The sequence below is a fragment of the Calliopsis andreniformis genome, chromosome 2 (assembly GCF_051401765.1).
Source record: "Calliopsis andreniformis isolate RMS-2024a chromosome 2, iyCalAndr_principal, whole genome shotgun sequence".
NCBI classification, from domain to species: domain Eukaryota; kingdom Metazoa; phylum Arthropoda; class Insecta; order Hymenoptera; family Andrenidae; genus Calliopsis; species Calliopsis andreniformis.
The window spans coordinates 5,651,747-5,675,215 of NC_135063.1; the positions used below are offsets into that span (position 1 = coordinate 5,651,747).

Genomic DNA, 23,469 nt, shown 5'->3' on the forward strand with positions numbered 1-23,469 from the left:
ACGGGGCACTTGAGATCTCGGATCTCTTTTTACGACCTGCAGAAATCTCTGCTCAGGCTCTATCAATGAACAGTTTCCAGTTGTCGTAACGATGGGGTGAAGCTGCTGGCTTGTGGCCTCGACAGAAGGCATCGGTTATCCAGATTGTAGAGGTACTTTTGTTTCGAGTATGGAAACTGTAAAGGCGAATCTGCGGGGTCACGTTTGCTCTGTGTAACTGTTTACGTAAGATAATTTGCGTTTAATCAGCGATATCTCGCGGTTTCTTGTTCCTTCCACTCTGTGACACTTCAGACTGTCAAGCTGGAATGAGAGTTGCTGGTTGACTGCGTACTGGAGTCTCCTCGCATCTTCCGAAGGCAGCTGCCTTGACTCTACGTTGCCACAGCCTGTATCTATCCTATAACAATGCATTAGTATCTGTCAAATTCTCAATCTTGTTGAATTTAGAATAGAATTTGTCTCTTGATCATTTCATGGATATGTATTTTCGAACTTATTGACAAATTCAAAAACAAGTAGATCTGTATAATAATTAACACTACTCTTCTAAAACAACGAAATCAGCGAGATGAATCCTCGATAATTTGGCAAATTATTTTAAATTTTAATGTTAACTATGTGAAGAAGTAGTATGAAGTGTCAGAGCAAAATAAGCATGGAACATTCAAAGAATCAAAGCAATGCAGAAATTCATTACCTTACATCGAGTTTCAGGTCAGAAGTGTCAATGACAAAATCATCATCAATGGTGCTAATTTTATGTGTCCGACATAGCTCGAAGGGTTCTCGCAATCGAGTTCGCGGAGGTCAGGTGACAGTTATGAAAATGAATTCCGAATACATCAACTTACAAAGTGTTCCATGGAATTCAATACATTGAAATATTCATGACGCAAATAAGAGTCTCGTAGGCCCCGTGTAAACGATGTTTTCTCGTTTGAAATTACGCTTTAATCATTGCAGGTATAGGGAGCTCCATGTAATTAGAGTCATGTAGATAACCCTATGCATGCGCGCATTATTCATTATTATTCATAGCCATTAAAATGACAAGGTTACTTTCAGCGCTTTTAATAGGGAGATGTTGAAAATTGCAACCAGCTCATAACTTTCAATATTCCATAACACATACTCTAGCGTATAGATAATTGAAATATTTCACAAGTTATCTTTTCCCATTTTAGAAAGTGGATGCTCTTCCTGAATTCACAATTTCTACTGAATTGTATCCTAGCGAACACAAATGTTCATAAAGATATATCCTCTCCTATTACGTTTTTCAGTTTCCTCAGACATACTCTCGGTCGTCCACTCTTCCATAAATTCGCGATCTGAGCAGCGAACGATCGTCATTGGCAGGCAACGGCCCCGCGAACGAGAGGAAGTCACCGATTGGAAAAATCCACATACCGTCGGTCCTCCTCCCGCTCGCTGAAGATTATCTCAATTATGAACGCGTAAAAGAAGCAAACTCATGCCGACGTGCTCGGTCATCATCGTCGTGAGAGCGCAATCGTATTGCCTCCCTATATCTACGCGTATATAAACCTCTCCTTCGCCTTTTCCTTTTCCTCCTCCACCTCTCTCGTTTTTTCTGTCCCTCCCCCTCTGCGTGCGCGAACCCGCACATACATACGCCTCCACCTGCCACTCGACGATGAACCGCCTATAAAACCTGCCGAGGGAAGGATTTTTAACTCTGGGGACCGACGTCCACGCTTCTTCCCTCCTTAAAGAGCTTGTCCTTTCTTTTCTCCTTGCCTAGTTTGATGGTAACTGCTGGTCATGGTTTTTCTGTGTGTGCGTGTTTTTTGTCTTCTTTCTACGTTGATTGACCACTTGGAATTTAGGAATCTCTTGCTTTGAGAAATTTATTTTCAAGTTAGGAAGAAGTTTGTACTGAAAGATTTGAAGTGACCTGAGAAGCCTCAATTTCTGTATTTAGCAAATTTTGACGTTTTTTAATTCGTTAATTTCTTAAGTTTTCATCACCTTCAGCTCTCTTATGTTTAATGTTCTTCGCCTGTAAACTTCATAGTGACTCAGCTTTTCCAGTCTTCAACTCCTTAATTTTGTGACTTCTCAATTTATAAACCTCTCAAATTCTTAATCGTCAAACTTCATAACATAGCTCTTCTATTTCTCAACTTCTCCAGCTCTAAAGTTTACAGCATTTCAACAGTTCTATTCAACCTCTGAATTTCTCAATTTCCCAACATCTCAGGTTTTCATCTTCACACTCCACAGCTTCTATATTTCGTCTTCCCCTGGAATATAAGGATACCAACAACCGGATTACTCGAATAAAATCTAGGAATTGTCGCCTCAGGACTCATGAGTGTTCGCGTGGTAACGGTTAAGGGCCGATAAGCTTCGATCCAGGGTCCAGTCTGGATTATTTCTCTCGTATTCCTTGCGCGGCTGCTTTGGGTGCCCCGAGGGCTCGTTTTGGGTGCCTTGCTACTGGCTCGCTATCAGTACGCGTAATCGGTTGGCATTCTCCGCGAACAGCCAGAGAAAGAACCAAGGAACGAGGTCTCGGAAGTTATAGCGGCGCCGTGCAATAACATCAGTAAGCAGGAACGGGTCCGTACGTCATCGATGCGTACGCGAGATTCCACAGATGAGTCGTTGATACGCGGTTATTAATGCAACGCGAGTCGCTGCCCGCTACGCCGCCTCGGAGGGCGAGAAAAAGAGGAAACGGACAGAGAGGAGCTTCGTCCGACAACTTCTTCGAGCGGTGAGGTGCCAATAAAGTTTCACTCCGCTGCGCAATCGCCAGTCAGGATCGCCAGTTGCCGCGAGGTTACTTCTTATTCCAGCGCGGGGGCGAGCTTATCTGCTCGGAGACGACACCCTTCCTACCTTGTCTCTACCTGCTGTCGCCTCTTCGCGCTTTTTATTTCCTTCCGCTTCGCCGAGTATCGTGCTCTCGCGATCTCGTGCCACTCGGCGGAAGCAGCTTCGACACGATCGAGAATTTTGCGTTTTGGTTAGTGGACTTGGTTTCTTGGGTATGTGACTTTCAACGTTGCTCTTAATTCTCCTTTGAATGGCTTGCCTTGGAGTTGAATTTTGTGTTGAGGAAGAAGGAAAACAGACTGCTATGGGTCTGTATTTCAATAGAATAGTCGTTATAGAGTTAGCACTTGGTGCTAGTAATGATTTTGTGGAGTATAGGCAATATTTTTCTAAGATCAGTTCTGTAGCCAGATGGCAGAACCTCATGTGTCATGATTTTCTATTTCAGTCTGTGTTTTTAAAGTTAGGTAAACCCATAGGTAAACCCCTATATCAGCCTCTGAAAATTGATAAATCTTATCCAGATAAATATGGAAAAGTACATATCTCGATTTTAATAAAAAAGTGATATTTCAGGATCAGGTTTTGTTAGCTGATTACAGAATGCATATTCAAATTATCAAATTATGTACTTTACAACGAACGTAAGTTGAGACTCGAGATGACACAGACACAAATTAGTAGTCGTGACGTGCGTGTGAGCCTACTCAAAGATCAATCAAACCCGCATTCCTCCCAAGCATCAACTCACGATCCTCCTACTATAATTTACACTTTTCAATTATCTTACTTCTATCACTTCGTGCAAAAGAATACTTCAGTAACCTCCAAATATTCCTCCAGCATCCTTCTCCCAAACCTTCTCATCTCCCTGGCAGGCACCTAAAACGGCAACGACTAGACCTCGCAAAGAAGGAAGAATCCATCCCCGCAGTCCTGGCATTCCCCGCTAGAGTCCCGTGGCCCTGTTAAAAATACGCCGCCGGTAAGGTCAAAGGCACGCGGGGTCATAAAGCGAACGCGGTCCCGCCACCCGCGTGCAGCGAATAATAATAATTAAACCCGCTTAATTACCGGCGCGTTGCCGCGAAGGATTCGGACGGGCGATAATTCAGCGGCGACCGAAGAATCCCGGCGGGTTCGCGCGTCGGCGTAGCGCGTGCACCGCGATCCCAGGGAGGGTGGACGGTCGTCGGTGTCGCGAGGGGGCAGAGATAGGCTGCAGAAGCACGAAGCAGTTAATATTGTCCTCGGAGGGCATATTTTACGGGAGATACGATCTTCGGGATGCCTCGCTAAAAGCTACACGTGTTTATCAGCGTAAGTCCCTCCTTTCTATCCTCCTTCCTTTGCCCCCTCCGCTTCACCCCTCTGCATCTCCTCCTCCACAGCGTCCCCATCGCGGCGACCGCTGTTCCTTTCGGGGTAAACGTTTCGCCGGGAGCGTTCGATCGCTCCCCTCGCCCCCTCCGCGGTTATCGAATCTGTATCTCGAGAAGCGGCCGCCGATCTCGCCCGCTCGAATTTGTATTCGCGCGGTCGTGTCGCGCCGCGGCTTGCACGCCCCAGCGTCCGGTGAAAGTAAATAGAGCTCTGACGCGGCGGGGACGTTGATGAAGGGGCCTTACTCTGATCGATGGGATCGCGGCGCACTTACGTCGCGAACGGCCCGCGATGATAAAGGTCCGCGCGGGGAGTTTAGATCCCGCATGAACGGGTGATAACGAGGTGGTTCGATTACCGTTTGGCCTCCAGAGCCCTCGGCCGGTTGAGATAAATGCGCGAGATAGGGGGCTACAAATGATCGAGGACCGCCATCGCGCGTTTCAATATCCGAGCAAACACGCGCTACCCCGTGTCGCGTAACGACGCGACCGCGAGGCGAGCTAAGCTGGGATACTTTGGAGCATTACGCGGGTAAAGGCTCTCGAGCGCGGTTACTCAATCGACCAGCGATTGCTCAAACTGTCATCTTTGTATGGAGCACCGCTCGCGTGCAAATGATAAGTTAATCGAGCTTACTTGATCGTGGAATATCGTTTTTCATAGACACCCTTAGAACACAGCGGGACGGCGATATTAATAAATCCTTCGCTTATCCTGTTGCGAAACGAATTTATAGAGTGTGCTAGGTTTCTCTTGTGTATGAGGAGCGATTGGGGACAGTTTTATGGGATTAAAAAGCGTTTATGTGGCGCGCTATTAGACAGATTACGATGTTTAAGTTCAGTGGTAGCGATTCAAGCGATTGTTCAATTATATAAAGAGAGGCTTTGAACGGAGTCAAACTGGTCGTTTATGGGAACAAGGCAAGGGTGCTTGAGGAGTAACTCTAATTAAATAAGATAATCCTTTATTACCGACTATATTATTGTAATGAAAGGGTTGAAACAATTTTATTCAAATAATATACAAGCTTGTAAAATGCGCACAGGAGGAAAATCATTGGCTGCGTAATAATGGTTTCAGCGAAATGATATGCATCTACCGGTGATGTCGATATACTCCTGCTCTGCCTTTCTGGATATCTCTCTGCCGCGATCCAGATATCGGTAGCCAAATTTTACATACTTTATCCTCGTCCAGCTGGAGGTGTACGCCCTTATGATAGCGTTCATCGTGTTCACTGCAATTAATTGTTTGTAATCTGCTTACCTAACTTCACAGACGAGATTGCACGTTGCGCGCCGCGCGCACAGTGGCCGGTGTTATCGTGTACGTTTTAATGCGCTTGAAAATTGTCGGAGGAACCTGAAATTTGGGGCATCGGGTTGGGTTCGCGCAGCCGATCCGCCAGTTTTTGCGTGTTCTCTCGAGAAGAGCAGCTTGCAGCCCGTGATGATACGGTACACCTATGATTTCATGCGTTGTAAATATTCAGATGCAACGAACTCGGGGCGAGGCAACGTCTCATTCGAGCAGAAGTAGCTCCAGATCGTCACGATACTTGGAGAAACTGAACACAATTTGTCGATCATGTAAAAAAGTATAAAGATGTCTCAAACGGGTATTTATATCTCTGACTATTAATTAGGACTTCATTTTCAAAATTTTACTTTCCTCACTGCAACACAAGTTGCTGTTCTTGTCAAAGGTTGAAACTTATCTTCTATGAGAATTATCAATTTTATGAAGAAAAATATTTAATTAACATAAATTAATAACGATTCTAATTTTATGATCAGAGAATAATAAAATTTAAAGACGTATTTGTGGAATTATTAAATAGAGATCAGTGTTAAATTGTGATGCATTCTAATCTTCGATACTCTAAACCTGTCTCTTATTATACGTTGTGCTGAGTTTCAACGTTGTGTTCATCCGCAGCATTAAAATCCACTGTATCATGCGTGAATCTTGAGTATAATGTCTGTAAGTAAATGTGACGGAACATAAGATTTGTTTATCAAAAGATTTAAGAACTGCGATCTCCGCGACAACCTGTATAAAGGTATAGGTACCTTTAAGCGGATTGCCGCGTCGAGATGGTTCGATTGAGACAGCAAAAAGACAAAAGGGACTTGGAATCCGACTTGAATGGCCAGTCTCCGTTAAATATTGAGAAGATAACGAGCTTAACTGCAATAATAATTTTAAGTAAAATCATGAAGTGACGAATAATTACGTAGGTGATTATTACTAATAACACATAGAGATATACTATTAAAATTTGAATCTCCAATACTTGAATAAGTATTGAAGAACTTGAAAATTTGAATATTTGAATTTAAATATTTAAAAATTTGAAAATTTTTCGATTTGTAAGTTTACAAATTTTATGTGAATGTCACAACTAAGAATAATACAGGATGAAAATTGAAGCTCTTACCAGGCACCTGTGTAACATTACAAGGTGACATGAATGATAATTTATGCCTATCAGTTGGGACAAAATACAGCACTTAACTTTCACCGATTTTACGATAAAATTATTTAATAACTGTCGAACCGTTATCAAACTGCAGTCTTCACACTGGTTAGGCTTTTAGAAATGAATTATCGCCATAAATGACGGTCATGAACAACATGAAGTGTTAGAGAAGAACGAGGTAACAATCGATTGCGCGCGTATGGAAGAGAATCACGATTCGCATAAATAGTGCCCGCATTAATAACTCTCATTCAGCGGTTATAGCAACCTGGTTACAATTATAAAACGAAAAATCTAAAAGAAGGGAAATGATAATTGTATGGTTAGTGGTACAGCAAAATACGTGAGAGGTAGAGCAATCGAATAAGAGGATAATCGGTCGCGCATGTCTGCACAGAATAAGGAAGCGCCAGAAGGTGCCGAAATAAAATCAAAGATCGCGCCTGGCAGACAGATAAATGCGAAAGAACCAGCATCGATTTGCATATTCTCCATTCGTCGTATTACAACAATAAAATGCTGGTAAACACATGTTTCCTGGTACATTACGACTTGCCTTTTCGACAGTGGGCCTCGTTCGAGATGTTCCACCTTTTCGTGTCTTTCGCGGATGGGATTCGAGCTACCACCATAGTAATCGCAAATTATTCCAACTTGTATTCTGTGTCAGCCTTGTGCCGAGCCTTGGTTCTTTTATTCTTCATTGGGTTCGTTTGATAAAAAATCTATGAAACTACTACTAAAAAGAAAATGTTTGATCGATGAAACAGAAGGTATTAAAATAGAAATAAAAATTCTAAAAAATTTTATGGAGTCACATATAAAAATATGTAAAAACTCAGCAAACTTCACAGTCTAATGTATCCTTACACCTCAGTAAAATATTCCAAGTCTGTCAACTTTATTCAAACGAATTTAAGGTCCATTCATGCAATCGACGAGCCGAGCACAAGCCAAGCCGAACAATTACACTGACAAAACACATATGATAGTGTTTTATCATTTGTAATTGTGTATTTCTGATTTTTTGCTAGTATACATATGTGCTCGGCTCATCGGTTGCATAAATGTACCTTACAGGGATCTTAAAAGTCCATTTATTCTGTCACTACATTATTTAAATAATTCAAAACACATTCTCTGTAGCCTTCGAGGTATTAAATGTTAACACAAAGACAAAATGCATCGACGTATTAACTCGAGGCAAGTTGCGCGGCGGTATTTGGCCAGTGCAGCAGTACGTAAATCAGTAAGTAAATCAGCGCCGGATTAAAGCGACGCGTTCAGCCGAGGCACTCACCGTGCACGCGTGTCACACGCGCCTCCATCATGAGCGCGCGCCGCTGCCTACCCTGCCAGCGTAGACACAAGACGAGGAAAGAGTTCTTGCCGCGAGCGAACCAGCCGAGCTATTCTGATTTTTGCCGCGAGCTATCTAGGCGCAAAAAAGGAGCACAGGCCAGACAATCGCCCGCCCGCCCACGCAGCGGAACACTTATGCGCGTACGCGGATACACTGCGTTACATACGTTCCGTAATATCTGCGTAAAGGTAGCGAAGAATTACTCTGTGACTGTGATCTGTGAATTCTAGTTTGAATTAAGTTTGGTCTAGTTTTTGCCTGGAAAGGCACTGTGCAAACGAAAATGAAAATTACGATATTAGTAGGTTTGTATTTTCTAAATTAAATGACTTATAATCAATTGAAAATTATTTAGAAGAACTTGTTAAATGAACACGTAGTAGGTGTGGTGTATATTATGTACATATTTGAAAATGATGTAAGTGGGAGGAAATGGGAGTCCATAGAAAATGCGGGGCCCGTCGATGGGTTAATGAGAAAATGATAATTTATCGTGAATGGTTGAGGTGTGAAGAGATTCATGGTGCGATGATTAAAATTGAATCAATAGAAAAGGAAGTTGCAGCAAGTAAAAAGTTTGTAATTTTTATTTTGTAGTATAGGTGTGGATCTCCTATTACTCTTAATTTAAAAAACATGAACCTCTCAGAAGATTTCATCTCACGTATGTTCCCTAGTGCTAATGCTATAGATGTTCAATCAGAAAATTTTCTGTTCGCTCGTCTCAGGAATCCTATATTTTCTAGAAGCTTAGCTCTAAATGCAATTTACCAACCCTAATTAATATGACACTGTACTAAGATTTTATATCGTTATATTCTTACTATATTTATGTATTATGTACTGTATTCGTATATTTATCAGTACTACATACTTTAGTATATATTCCAATACATATTTTAGCATCATATTTTTTTTATTGTACTTTACAGTGTTGTATCTTTTATGATCCCTCCTTCTTTTGATTCTCCAGGTTATATTACTTTTATTTCTTACGTTTCCCAATTCTTCTACTTGTATTTATAACAAAAGGTTCGTCCCATTAATAACAACAACAATAATACCAATAATTTTTTATTTTCGAGTTGCCATAAAATCATCTCCCTTGCACAATAAGCTCACTAATGAGTCCAATAAGAACACTTTGTTACATATCAAAGTCATCGAAACCCTCAGTATCCTTATTACCAACACTTGAAAACCCAATGACGCAGACGACGAGTATCGCGTTGATCTTTTCGCCCGATCCCAGGACAAGGCGCGCCGCGAATTCCACGGCGGCCAGCTCGTGCGTATTGTTGCACGCGAGCGAGCTGAATTCGGCGAGCGTGTACGGCAACGAGTTTACGCGCTCGACGTACTCGTTCGAGGCGCGACAGGACGTCACGGCAGTCGATAGCCGTTCCTGTGTCCCAGCACAGCCGACACGCGCTGGAAACGGGGGCTCGATCGTCGACATTTTGAAACCGGTCTCGGAGGTCCGGAACGACTCCTACGCTCCTGTTGGCTCGCGTTCGCGCGTCGCGAAATCGATCGACGTGCGGCGAATTTCGCTGACGCGGCGATTTCCATACGGCGGCACGTGTTTCAGATAATATCGATACATATATTCCCCGCGAATGCGTTTCCTTTCCTCGGCGAGATACCGCGACGATAAAACAAGGCGAAACGGGGCAGCGTCGTCGAAGCAATTTTCTTTGGTCTCTGGCTCCTCGGGTAGCCGAAAACGGTCTCGGGGGACTGCTTTTAAAGTACACACGCAGATCGTATCGTGTTATTACCGTGCTACGTGATAGCAATAATTATGGGGCATAAAGTACGGAAGTTCGCTGTTGCTCGTGATCTCCCGCGATTCGAGATATAATGCGCGTCAGGGAGCCGATGAGAAGTTGGATTGCGTCTAAGGGCCTCGTGTGCAAATTTCTCCAGCGAGGCTGCTCGGTTTCGTGAGTCGAATCGATAGACACGGGCCCGGCCCGCGAGACAGAGTTCTCACAGGGCGACGGGACAAGAGAGCAAAATAATCTCTGGCCCCCCTGTCCATCTTCCCTCCTATCGTTCCCTCTCCGTGGCTCGTTCTTTCGCGAGACCGAATCAGTTCGATGCATTACCACCCTGACATGGGCGCCGTCGTCTTAATTCCCATCAAGCTTCTCGGTTCTGATACTAATCTGGCAGTCGGCTGGTCGCCATACGATCACGATGACTCGCGCCTCTTTTTCTCCTCTCGCTTCTTCGACGCTTCCTCTTTCTTTCGTTCGGCTGGACCGAAATCCAAACGTCTTAATCCGACGTACAAATGGACGCCAAGGCGGCACCTTTCGTCCCGCCTGCCCGCTTTAGTATATTCTTGCCCGTTTCGAGGTTTGATCGCCTCGTCTCGATGTCCGCAAATCCTCCAATCGATTTGGTCGCGCGCGAATTGGACCACCCTCTTCGTCTTGTGTCTTGCTATCGATACATCCGCGGCGTGTTGACTTATCCCTTCACGAAATCTTGTTTCTTCGTTAAGCGGAGATCGATTCTGATTATTCGATTCGATCGTGGTGATTATTGTGTTTGATGTGGTAGAATATACTGTGTAGTTTTAAACCTTAGCGCTTAACACTGGGTATGTCTGTCAGTGGTGTAGTGAAAACCAATTTCAGTGTTCTGAAAGGATTAAAGAAGGGAGAATAAGTTGAACTGGATTTATCTTAACTTTGACTTGTATACAAGGTGTTCGAGTACAGGTGTCAGAAGATTTAAGGAATGCTTCTACATAACAGAATAGAAGAAAAAACAAGAATTACTTGAATTAATACAAGAATTATTCTACTGTTGATATGCAGTTGGGTAAGGCACAGTGAAGTCAGTAGAATAAGTCTCGAGTCAGACATATTTCACGCGAATTGTAGACACTTTTAACAAGTCTGAAACGAAGCTTCAAACTCATTTTCATCATTCTTAATCTTCGTCTTATTTTAGTATGTAAAATCAGCCCTTAACCCTTTTAGTGCCGATCAATCATATATCGTCTTTCAGTCAGGGTAAACTGCTTCGGTTGACATTAAAATGGTTAAAATTTCTAACATCAATAATCGAAAATCTTGTATAGCCTATACTTATTCTATTAATTGTACATTTTTCTACATTGTGGTCAAGAATTTTGAAATTTGGAACAAATTTTATTTATTACCAAACCTATAGGTAGGTTTATAGAAAGTGTTTCCTGGTGTACATTGCAGTAGTGAAGTCAGGAATTCTTCTGGGATTATTTTCGTATCCTGAAATTGTAGTATTTTCTACTACAACACGATATACGTCACATATTTCTATCTTCGAAATATTGTCTTTCAGCAGCAATCTCCATGCCATACTACGAATATTCTTAAATTCTGTATATATAATATTCTTAAGAAGATTCCTAGTACATATATCCTGTTCCTGTTATCGAAAGATGAGGTTCATTTACTCTTCCACAGAAGATTCCCTCAGGCCCTCAAAGTATCTTATTCCATTTCCCAACTCCTTCAACTTCCACGACACCACATCTTGCAATCAGTAGTACTCGATACGCCAGCACTCTATTTTATTACAAACTATGTACAGTACGTGTCCAGCTTAACACCCTCCTCTTCGAGAAAGGAACTCACATTTGCATCGTTTCCCGCAGTTCCTTACCATGTCCCCACATACCTCCGTCTCCTATCGCGTCCGATGATACGCGTGGGAAGGTAAAGAGTCGCCGATAAGCCGCGACTCAATCGGGTCCCAGTAGGTGCTGCTATACAGGGGCTATTGTGCTCCCTTCGATAATCTGCGGCTGAATGAAAGAGTCGATAGACGCGTAATCCTCGTGCAAGCAGAGGGGTGCAAACAAGAGGAACTTTTTCTCGGGCGGTGCGAAGTCCAGTCGGGGACCACCAGCCCCCTGTCAGTCTCCCTTTTCTCTCCCCGCTTTCTTCGGAGGTTCCTTCTCGCGTCTCGCGGACGTCGTGCAGCGTATCGTTCGAGAAGGCCAGAAAGGCTCGTCGAATCTCTCGAAGGACTCTCCAAGCATTCTCGCTATTGCGTTCGCAGATTGATCGGCAGATACAACCGCGGACGTGGCCCTCCCTTTAAAGGATTCCGCTTGTTCGTCTTCGCCGTGCGCGGGATGTTCCCTCGATGAGCGTTCGCGAGCGTCGCGCTCCTCCATCGACGTGTTCGTGTGATAACGAGCGGGTAATGGACACCGTGGCTGTTTAAGGATGAGGATAAGCAGAGAGATTCCCAAATCGAGAAATGCCAGGGCTGTCAGGACTAGCGTCAGCTTATCTCGATGACCTTTCCGCGGAAAAGTTCACGGCGAAGAAGAATGCGTCGATTGTACTTTGGCTACGATAACTAGCTTGACGCGCGGAAAAGTCGAGAGTTTCGCTGGGGAGATTGCTAGAAATGCGGAGAAAGAGACTGAAGAAGCGATGGTGAATGTGGAGTACCATCGAGGCAGATAATGGATGGGTTATGTGTAGTGAAAGTATTGAGTGTTGGAATTGGTTTTTAGAAGGCTTTGAAAGTGCATATCCTGGAGAATCTTTATAGACTTCTGAGAGGACATGGATATGCAGGTCGCTCAGGAAGCATTCGTGGAGGGAAATTCGAAGGGAGTAGAAAGTAGCATTTAAATTCATATTCTTCTCATATATTCATTTTTATGAACGTACTAATTTGAACGCAATCAAGTCCAATTATCTTTTCTTACTTCAAAATATATCGTCCCTGTTAAAAGGATTATTACACGAGTTTCGTTTTAGATCGACTCGAGCAACTGCTGGAAATCAGTGACCCCCCAAACCTGATCTCTTTACCAGACGATTTAATCAAAGCCCCCCAAAAAACCTTCCTCTCTCCCCAAGCGTCTTCTCACGTCTTAAACCACCGATTCGTTAATTGCACGCTCTCAACGCGGACGTAAAGCAGAAAAGGAAAAAGAGTGATGTCTCGTGCTCGAGGGGCGTCAGTCAGCCCCCGAGGATCGCATCCACGGAGAGGATGAAACGAAACGGCTCCAATTCGCTTTACGACCGCAATTTCGCGGGCATTACGGGCCCCGTCGCACTTCCGTTATATTTTTCTCGGTACGTGGCGCGCGAGGCCGACCGAGGCACGGCGTGCGAGAGGTGACTAAAACTTTTCACCTCCGCCTTAAACGGGATAATTAACCGTCTCCGCGGCGGGTAACGGTAAAAACGTAATATTTCAGCGACGGCCCTCGCTGTCGGTACAGCACAGGCATACGGTACCGTACGCACATTGTGCCTCTTCGGCTCGTACCCGCCCCTGCGATGCTCGCGCATTACGCACCTTGTAATTTCGCCCAATTAAAAGCGGCCAATAGCGGCGCGCCGCGGCACAGCCTCGACCTAGACCACGCTCGGCCGCGTTCCTATTAGCGACGATAATTGCTGCCGCTCCTACACGGGTCGGGCGAGAAAAATTTATCGCGCGGAGCGCCCGCCAGGACGAGAACAATCCAGTGAGCTGCGGTACCGTTCGACCCGCGAGGAGAAGCGTAATCGCGCGCTGCTTAACCTTAATGCCCACGCGCTCCGAGGGAAATTAAGTGTACGAGGTCATGAAGAAAGCGAGGCCATTGAAAGTTATGCGTTGCGCTGCAGGCTGAGTGAGTGGAGATTGATTATTCTATTGGGTGTTTGATGTGACGTCGGGTGTGTGGTGACAAATTCTATGAGGTAAATGTCTTAATACCTGGACGCTTGAGATATATGTGTGGTTGTGAGACAAGAAGACTCATTTGTGTGTTTTTGTTTTCGAGATGTTGGGGTTTGTTTTTAGCTACAATACTGTCTTATGGACTTCTGTCTTCTCGAAGCCTTGTTTTTTAGATGAGAAGGTTCTTTTGATAGCTTTTCTTCTTTCTGAAAATATACATTCTGTTTTCTTGATGTCTATTGAGGACTTAACTCGAGTTTTTTGAAAATGTGAGATGGTTTGTTTTATCTTATAACCACAGATACGTCCTAGGAGGTAATCAGTCTAAAAATGCATGTCTCGATACTTGAATTGCATGCCAGTAGCTATACATTCTATTTTATGATACTTTTTTTAATCTGTAGATATTGTTTTTGATTAAGTACATAAGAATTTAAGCTCAAAATTAAATAAATTTAGTATTAGTGTCTAGGTATTGGGACGTGGTCGGCTACTGGGACGTTAACCTTACATTGATATTAGAGGGTACGCGTAGGTGCATTATCCGAAAGTGATCACTTCATTACATTTCTTCATACAAATGTATTCCCTATTTAAATAGAATAATATTACCATTTAATATAAAAACTGTTCTTTCTCGAATAATAACACAAAAGGAAGAAATTTTGGAATTTTGCTACTGTTGTAGCAAATGAACGACGTATTCTCTCAGCTGACTATTCTTATATCTAAGGATACATACTTACCTGAGGGTACAATTATAGCAAGTTACTCTTGAAAATCAACTTTACTAATATATATATGTACAGGGTGTCCGACGACAGGTGTCAGAAATTTTAAAGAGTAATTTTACATGCTAAAATAAGATAAAAATGAGGATACATGAAATTGCGTTTCAAGCTTCGTTTGCAAGTTATTAATTCTTGAGAAAATGCCTAAAATACGCATGAAATGTGTCTGACTCGAGACTCATTCTACTGGTTTCGCTATGCCTTACCTGATTAATGCACGCTGGCAGTAGAGTAAGTCTCAAGTCGGACATATTTTGCTCGAATTTTAAGACACCTGTTATCCTACACCCTGTATTATACAATCAATCACAAAATATCTGTGACACAAAACATGGTAATCTACAATTAGTTCTATGTGCCTTTTCTAAGTCTATGATTAGTTGAATTGGTGATGCATTGGTGTAAGAGTGTAAGGTATTTTTAACCGTCAACATGGAATAGGACAGATTAGAAATACTCTCGAGAGCAGATATCATGAAAAACTCTCAGGTGAACATGTACGGTTTAAATTCTGATAGCTTGACTAACACAAACGTAGTATAAATCCCCATGCACACGAGCGATATTTTGACGCACAATCTTGTTGTGATCATATGTTCATCTTCGTTGTTTCTAATTGGGAAAATAAAGAAAAACATATGATCGCAACGAAACCGTGCGTCAAAATATCGGTTATGCGCATCAGCTCTAAATCATGGATTTCCTAGGTAACCTGACCAACGTGTCACCTTTACAGACCCAGAACGAAACGCACTCCTCTCCTTTTTTCTCCTCTTTATGTACCTTATCTTGCTCCAACATCTCTGGCATCATCTGTAACATAGATCACATTGGTATCATTCACCTTTCTCTGATATAATATTTTGTAATGATCGACAGATCCCAAATACGAGCTGGAGGACACATTAAGCTCACTGCTATAACAGCGAACGCTGCTGAAACTATCTACCTCCACATAATTTATTGAGTCCCGCGGTGTATCGGGACGTGATACATGTCAGTTGGCAAGGAATTAGCGATTCCTCAGCGGCACGGATACATCCTGGTTCGGCAGTATCGACATTTTATACCGTTAATAAAATTCAGTAGTCAAAGCAGCTGGCCAATTATGTCAGCCCCGGGACATAATTCTGACAGTACGATCAATTCGGGTGAACGATTGGTGGGCACGTATGACTACAGAGTTGCGGCGAAAATTATCATGCTCGTCTATACTGACGGCGTTGCACCTGCGGTTCATTATGTGCCGCGGCTACCACGAAACGCGCGCCGCGCGATAAGAATATCCAATTTAAACGATCGTTTCATAATTCTGTTCGTATCGGTGCATCGGTAACCGGAGAATTTAATTTCCAGGCGTAACACGGGCCGAGTTACAAGGAAAGAAAATTACCGACCAGGGCAACGTTTCTATCGGCCAGATTGAGCTGACGTCGATCCGTCCAACTTTCCTTAATGCAATTTCTGCCTACATTGACTCCGATAATAATGAACCTCGCGAGTCAGATATGGGCTTCGGTATTCAGATAGCGACTTCCTTAAATGTAGCGGAATGAGCGTGGTGTGTACGCAACGAACCGTAGACAAGACCCGTTGGACTGTGTTTGGCGCGATACTTGATCGAAATAACGCAGGCGAAAATGGGTATTGAATCTGGATAGGTAGGTCCAGAATTTAGCTGCAATCGATTCTGGATTTACAGGATCTACTGGAACGTAAAGCTGTAGAAAGTCCGCGGAGATTCAGTGGTATATAATCAAACAAGTAGAACAAGTAGAATTAAATCAGACAGCGTAGAAATTGCAAATAGGCAGTAGTGAAACTAATTTTATTGAGTTGAGCTGGCTTCATTATAATCGAAGAGAACATTTTCTTTCTATTAAACAGTTTTACTCGGTTTCAATTACTTATGTAATTCTAATATCTATCGTTCTTTGTGTTCTTGCAGGCGATCGTCATACGTTGAACTCATCGACACGGGTCGCGAATTACGTGGATGAAAATGGAGGAAAATGTACGAAGCGCATGGGAGCGGCTGAATCTTACGGTAAGTGCACGTAGCGCTCATTAATAACGCGATTATTAGGCGCGGCGCCAGCCCCGTTACGCTATTCGGCTCCTAACCTAATTGGCATGGACAATCGGCTACGCCATGAGCCGTTTCTTGCGTCGATGAATTTATCTTCTTTCTTGCGGCTCGTGATGCGAGCCATAATTCTCCGTCGGCCGCTTGACGTCGCTCCTTCGACGAATAAATTTTTCTCTGTCTGAATAGGCGCCGTTGTTTTAACACCCACGCATTACGACGATTAGAGGCGGCTCTTTTCCAAATGATCTCGATTAGTCAGTTCCTGGGTGAAGTTCTGCAGTTTGGTGAAAGATTGCAGTAGTCAGGAAATTCGGGGAAGGTACTTGGTAAGAGGCTTGAAATTATATTAACCCTTAGCTGATGTGATGGGGTCACAGTATTTGTACTAATTCAATTTGTTACGATAGGGATCCAAAGTGACTCAGGTCCTTTTCTGACATTTTTCAAGAAAGCAAAGTGTGATCACACAGTTTTGAATGTTAAATTTTCTTTAATAACATAGCATAAATAGATTATCTAGGTACTATTATTCAATTAAAATAAAGAGACAGCAGTAAGATTTGGGTATAAAATTCGATTTCGAAAGAAATGAAATTGGGTTAGTCTAGATCTAAGGTACCGTTACTATAAGTCAGTTTTCATAATGAAATAGTAATAACCTCGTTGCATATTGCAACAATATTAGATATTGCATTAGCTAAGGAGTCAAAGGAGTGTAATGGAGCAATGTCTCCGTAATTCTATTATAAAAGATATGGTTTACCAATTGCTGTCTATTATTTCTTGTACCATTGTCGGTCTATTAGCTCTATAACTACATAGGAACCGAATAATAAATTCAACACTTAATATTTCGTGTCAAATTACACCACATCGATAAAGATCAGAATCAAATAGCACAGTCTAACAAGAATATTTCTATTCCGAACAATTGTACATTTTCATCTTTATCGACTGTAACGCAGAAAATTGATTGACTAACAGCTTCTACTACTCCACAAAATCTATAACACCTACCACTTTCGTGCCACTCTAATATATCATCGACACTCGTTCACGAAAAATCTATCCACGCTCCAAGTAGAATAGCCCCGCGAATAATACACGTCAAGTCGCCATCAACTCGACCTATTTACGAGTGCGCTCCATCTTCTCTTTCCCCAAAATCTCGGATCGCGACGAACACCTGTACACAGCATCTCTGCTAGTCGCCCAATCTCGGGAATTTCTATTCTCTCGAAACGACTCGTCGATTATCGCCGCCTTCCTTTTCCAGCCACGTCTCTCATTGTATCCTGGTCAGAGCGAAGGGGCGAGGACGCTGTATCGGCGTGCACGGGATGCCGGAAAAGGGATCCATGGATCATTGTTTTTGCAGCGGGACGCGAGAGACGGGACAGAAACGGAGGGCATAAATCCCTCGAGCGACTTTCATTGAACGTAATTGGATCGCGGCCAATCGGCGTGGTCGTCGTTGCTCGTCGTTGCTCGTCGTCGAAAGTTCTGCCCCCTCGCGTCGAAATTGAACGTCGGCCAAGAATCGCGATCGACGGGAGCGTGTCCGCGGCCGCGAAAGAAATCGCGAGCCCTCGAGGCGTCCGGAAGCGCGGCAGAGGGGAGCCGCGGATTGTATTCGCGTGATCCGATCGGGCTCGCGGAGTAACGAGCTTCCGGTCGATCGCGACTCGTTCTACAAAGTTATAATTACAAACTGGTACGGTTTCTCGAGAAACGGTCTGCTGAGAGCATTCAGAGAGCCGGTTATCAAGACCTGTCTTGTTAGGTCCGTATACATTTCCGATGATAACGATTGCGATTAAACCGCTGGAATTAATGCCTTCGCCGCGGTCCGCGGACAGATAATCGTCCGTGTAGAGCCGTGGAAAAGTTCGTAACGTTTCTCTTGGCCATAAAATTTGTAGTCGTTACGGTTTCTTTTCGTGTCAGATTGCGAGCCGCCGCTGACTTAATTCGACACGACGTCACGGATGAACGTTATGGCACCTCTAATGGGACGGCTACTTACAAAATAAGATCGTCTGTCATCCTATTCCTCGTTCTCGCTGCCACGCGAACGACCGCTGTTTCCTTTTTCTCGTCGCTCGATATTGTCACGCTTCGCGAGACGACGCTTCGGCTCCCGATTTCACCAAAAAGGAGGATCTCTTCACGTCCCGTCGATTTTACACCGAGCCTCTGAATTAGTCGCCTCCTTTCCGTCAGTGTCGTAATTTGTGACATCGTTAGAGACGAACGCGACGATTTTAATGGGCGATTAGCCGCACAGAAAAAGTGTGTGCTGAAGGCATCGTTTCCTTATCTAGTTCGACGACAGAGTGTATTTCTTTTCCTCCTGGTAATGTGCCTCCATGTTATTTTCCTTTCGAAGATGCGGTCGATGCTTCTGTTCCTGCTTTCACTTAAAAAGAAGAAGGAGTAGTAGGTAAAACGATTAGAGATACAGAGTTCTTTAGAATTCTGGTGAATCTGAGTGATGGGCGAGTAAACTGGATTAGTACTTGTAACTCTATTCATTTATTTAGCTCTATCCTATAGAGCTACTTACCTAACTCAAGTCACGTTTGAATGCTCAAAGGGGGTCTTCTATTCTATAGCGTGACTTCTAGGTTCTTTTGAATTTTTTTTTGCGTAGAAACTATGAAGCATGTTTCATTTTGAAGAAAATCCATTATAGTGTACTGTGTACCGCGATCTTGTCAGACATAAAGAGATTGAAATGATTCTCAATGTGAATGAGTTTGGCTATCATAGATGCCAGAAGAAAAGGAGAAATGTATAATTCAAAGAATTGTGACACTTTGAGGTTTGATTTTTCATAGATTGATCTTCCTCATGTCTTTCGTAGAATTAATAAGCAATAAGAAACACAAACACAAAATATCGTGTCAATTCATCAAGTAGATTTTGAAATATCATGAAAGCCATGAGAGGATTTTCTTTTTAAGTCATTACGTTCTACTGTCTCAACTTTTTTCTTTCAAAATTTCTTTCTCTTTATTAAAAAAAGAATAAATAAATATTTGTGAATTATAAATGAATAAATATATAAACAAATGCTGTGAGCCGAAAATGTTGAATTCTGAACAAATATTCAAAAGAACATAATACAGTAGAAAATTAATAAATATTTCTGAAATATGAACAAATACACAAACAAATGCTGTGTGTAAAGATATTAAACTTCGTAAAAAAAAATTCAAGAGAAAATAATACAGTAAACGAATCCTCTGAATCTCTCTCGTAATCTTCTTAGTTAATTAAGCCTTTCGAAGCCACACACAGTGTTCCTGAATTCACGACCGATCCAGAGAGAAACCGCGTTTCATTCTTCCCTAAACCGAGATTATAAACATATTAGGGTCGCCGCGGCGGTTGCGCACGGCGAAACGGTGCCGGGTGTTTCCAGTCACGTATCCCTGGTCTAATAATCGCTGGATCGTGCTACGTCCCCGTGTGCAACACGCCCTGCGCTGCACTACCGCGAATGCAGCCGCGATTTGCATACAATCGCGCGTCGCATGGCTCCGACGTATCGTTTCGCGCGTTTTCAAGACTTCTTTTCCCCGCCACGGTGTCCCCGACGCGTTACAGGGCACCTTAGTGCGTCCCACGAATGAGATATAATGCCTATAAGCCGGCCGATCCGCCAGTCACTTATTTTTACTGCCACGCTGAAAAGTATCAACGATTGTGCCCAGTGAGCCCGTTTCAACCTCGCGCCGCAATACAGCCATTATTATTTATTGTGTTACAATGCGAACGGCGTTCGATGGTAATTCGATCGCGATGTGTGTCGCTCGATCGCGTTTACTTTGCTGTCCTCGTTTGCTCGACCCTTCGCGAAACGCGATGGGACGTTTATCGGTCTTTGACTGGGAGAGAGAGGCTATTGAAGAGTAGATATAACAATTTGTGGAACTTCGTTCTTTGTGAAGAGGTTGAGAGAACTGGAAGCCCAGTTGTATACAGTAAACCCTCCTATGACGTGGTACTCTCGTAACGCGGTTTCCATGCTACATGGAATAAAAATTGTCAGGGACCTCCTGTAACACGGTACCCCTAAAACGCTGTTTTCTTATAACGAGGTAGTCTTAAAACGCGATGTTTTGATAATATGTACGCTTTTACGGTTGAGATTAATGGGTAATTTCCTTCTTTTCAGGCACGTACATCACCATCATGGTAGGAATTATTCTGATTTACACTAATTCTGAGCTTTTTATAGCGCGGTTTCCATATAACGCGGTACGTATTAATCGCGTTGTAGAAGGGTTGATTGTATATAGTAATATTGAAGATGAACTTCAGTAGTAAGTTGATCTAAGATAATTTAATCCTTTTGTTAGTGACAGGTTACCAGAGATAGATATGTAAATAGAGACTGTAGTACTAAGAATGACTTCAAGAATTCATGATTAGGCTCGTCATTTTATTATACATTTGTAAGGGAAAGCACAATTCCCTGTTAGAGACAGGACAAAACCTCGGGACGTGGTTTCTTTACGAAAAAGGCAGAAAATATTCGTGACGCATGAGGCTCGCGGACCGTTACGCGAAGAAACGGTTATGCTGCAATAAATCTGCCCACCGACACTGATTGCTTCCATAAATCGATCGACTTATTAAATCAATTAAATCGATTTATTAATTTTGACGCAGAAATCGCGCCGCCTCCCCTCGACCCCTTCTTCTCGCTTTCTCTTTTCCTCTAGCGACCCTTGCACGAGTTGATTGATTTATCGACTGTAATCAATTTCGCGCCGAAAGTTTCGCATGTATAAGTAATTTTTCGCCTTGCGTGGTCCTCTCGTCTTTGGCACGCCGCCATGAATTCGTCGAGCACGTTATCGACTACCCCCGCGACGGTGACAGCCACTTGATAGACGGCAACGTGTTCTGCCTTTCCGCGGATGAAATAATTTCCTGGAAGCTAGGGTGCGTCGTATAATCCCTGGTCCCTGTTATGGAGGAATTCTGATTCGAAGAAGTTAGAAACTGAGAAGAATTCTTAAAGTTATGACTGATTACCAGGGTTCAAGTAGAACATAGATCGCAAAATTGATAATTAAATTCAGAGCAATAATTCAAGAAGTCCAACTTTTTAAAATATAAAAATAGGCTATTTCATCTCCTGAAACTCAGCTGGAGATTGATTTGCATAAGTAGACATTTAAATCACTTTAGGAAATACAGAGTTTCGGTACACAGAATTTCCGAACTAGGAAATGCTTCCAAGCATTCCAAACTCTCTAAGATACGTTATCGTAAAAGTTCACGTCGATCACCTCTATCAACCTGTTGGTCGTCCATTTTCACGGTGCATTGCACAACAGATTGCGAACGATCGAACGATCTTGCAGTCCAGACGCATCGATCATTCGCGACTATCGCACGTCGATCGCGCGTTTCTCGAAAGTATCAAAACCTTATGACTTCGTGATCGACATACTCTAAAAATGTTCCACAATCGCTGTCGGTCGACGTTTCTTTCGATTTTATCAGTGCCTTGCCCCCTCCGGCTGTTTGTATATATTACATCTGCGTTGATCTTGATCAGATATCGATCGCTTATTGGCGCGAGATAACGAGAGCATTTAGCGCGTCTTTTTACCAGAGGTCTTCGTTTTCATCCTCACCGCTGGAAGCGCGGATTCTTGTCGATGTCTATCTGAATGGCACTCGACTGTCTTCGAGTGCTCCAATTTGTTTTCTGGCACACATGGGCACCGCCTCATTGGACCCCCCATCGTCATTGACTACTCATGTTGCATTCAAAACGCTTAAATAGCGGCTTTGCATCGATGTCAGCCGTCTGTCTTTCGATGCCCGCAGTGATTGTATCTAGGCGAGCCGATTTCTAAATGGTGGCAATTTTAAAATGGTATCTGCTGTCAACTTCCAAAAAGATCATAAGATCAAAAGTGTAACTCGGGAATTGAAAATTTAATATCTGGAACGTAGATTTAATGAAGGTTCTAATAGGTAGACTTTTCAGATATGTTAACACACTAGTGTCTAAACTTGCCCCATAAGCAGTAAATTTAAGGTTACTTTAGTTTCAAAACAAGAGGGAAGTTGATAGTGCGATGTAAACTCGTTTGCTTGAAAAGTCTTTTACATTAGGCTTAATAAATTGATAAAGACAAAATTGAAGATATCAAACAATGGTGGAAAAGGAAATTCGAATACTCAATTTAGTTATAAGTAGGCTGAGTACGGACTCAGTACAAAGTCCTTTTACCTCAGTATGGCCTACTACGTACTGCAACGAAATCAAAATGAACTCAGCATGGATCCAAACCAGCTCATACAGAGTCGATTTCAATCAGTTCTCTATTCTACTGAGTCAGTAAAGAACTGATTTAAATGGACTCAATATGGTCTCGCACACAGTCAATATGGACTTACACGAGTTACTGGAACTACTGGAAAGCCTACTGCATTAATCGGAATAAATTCCTAACGCTGAAGATGATAGACCTAGGAAAACCACAGAAGAAGGAACTAAAGAAGGATTCTACCAATCGATTGCAAACACCGCAGTCTCCATTCACTCCTTCAGATTCTCCTGGTCCAGAGTGCTTAAGCAGACTCGAAAATAGCAATCACTGTGAACGCACCTTTAATCGTCGGTCTCTGCCAACTCCGCGGGATGCCATGCCTCGAGTCAAGCATTCCTGACACTCTGAAGTGGCTGTCGGAACCAGAAATGGAAGGAGAGAGAAAGAGCAGCAGAAGGAGACCGAAAGTCGAACCGAGAAACTGAGAACATATCTAGAGTTCCGAGACAATAAAAAGAAGTACACTTTCCTCTTCACGAGCGAGGACC

The 23,469-nt window shown here is 43.0% G+C and overlaps 1 protein-coding gene across 3 annotated transcripts in view; it reads left to right on the top strand.

The window, feature by feature from the left end:
- Window positions 1-23,469, top strand: part of LOC143185965 (uncharacterized) — a 72,307-nt gene that overhangs the window by 33,019 nt on the left and 15,819 nt on the right. For all 3 annotated transcript variants that reach the window (XM_076389305.1, XM_076389311.1, XM_076389319.1), the window contains exons 3-4: window positions 16,479-16,577; window positions 16,806-16,945. In XM_076389305.1, the coding sequence (XP_076245420.1) occupies window positions 16,479-16,577; window positions 16,806-16,843 (137 nt within the window). In that variant the 3' untranslated portion in view covers window positions 16,844-16,945. The remainder of the gene's footprint in view (window positions 1-16,478; window positions 16,578-16,805; window positions 16,946-23,469) is intronic.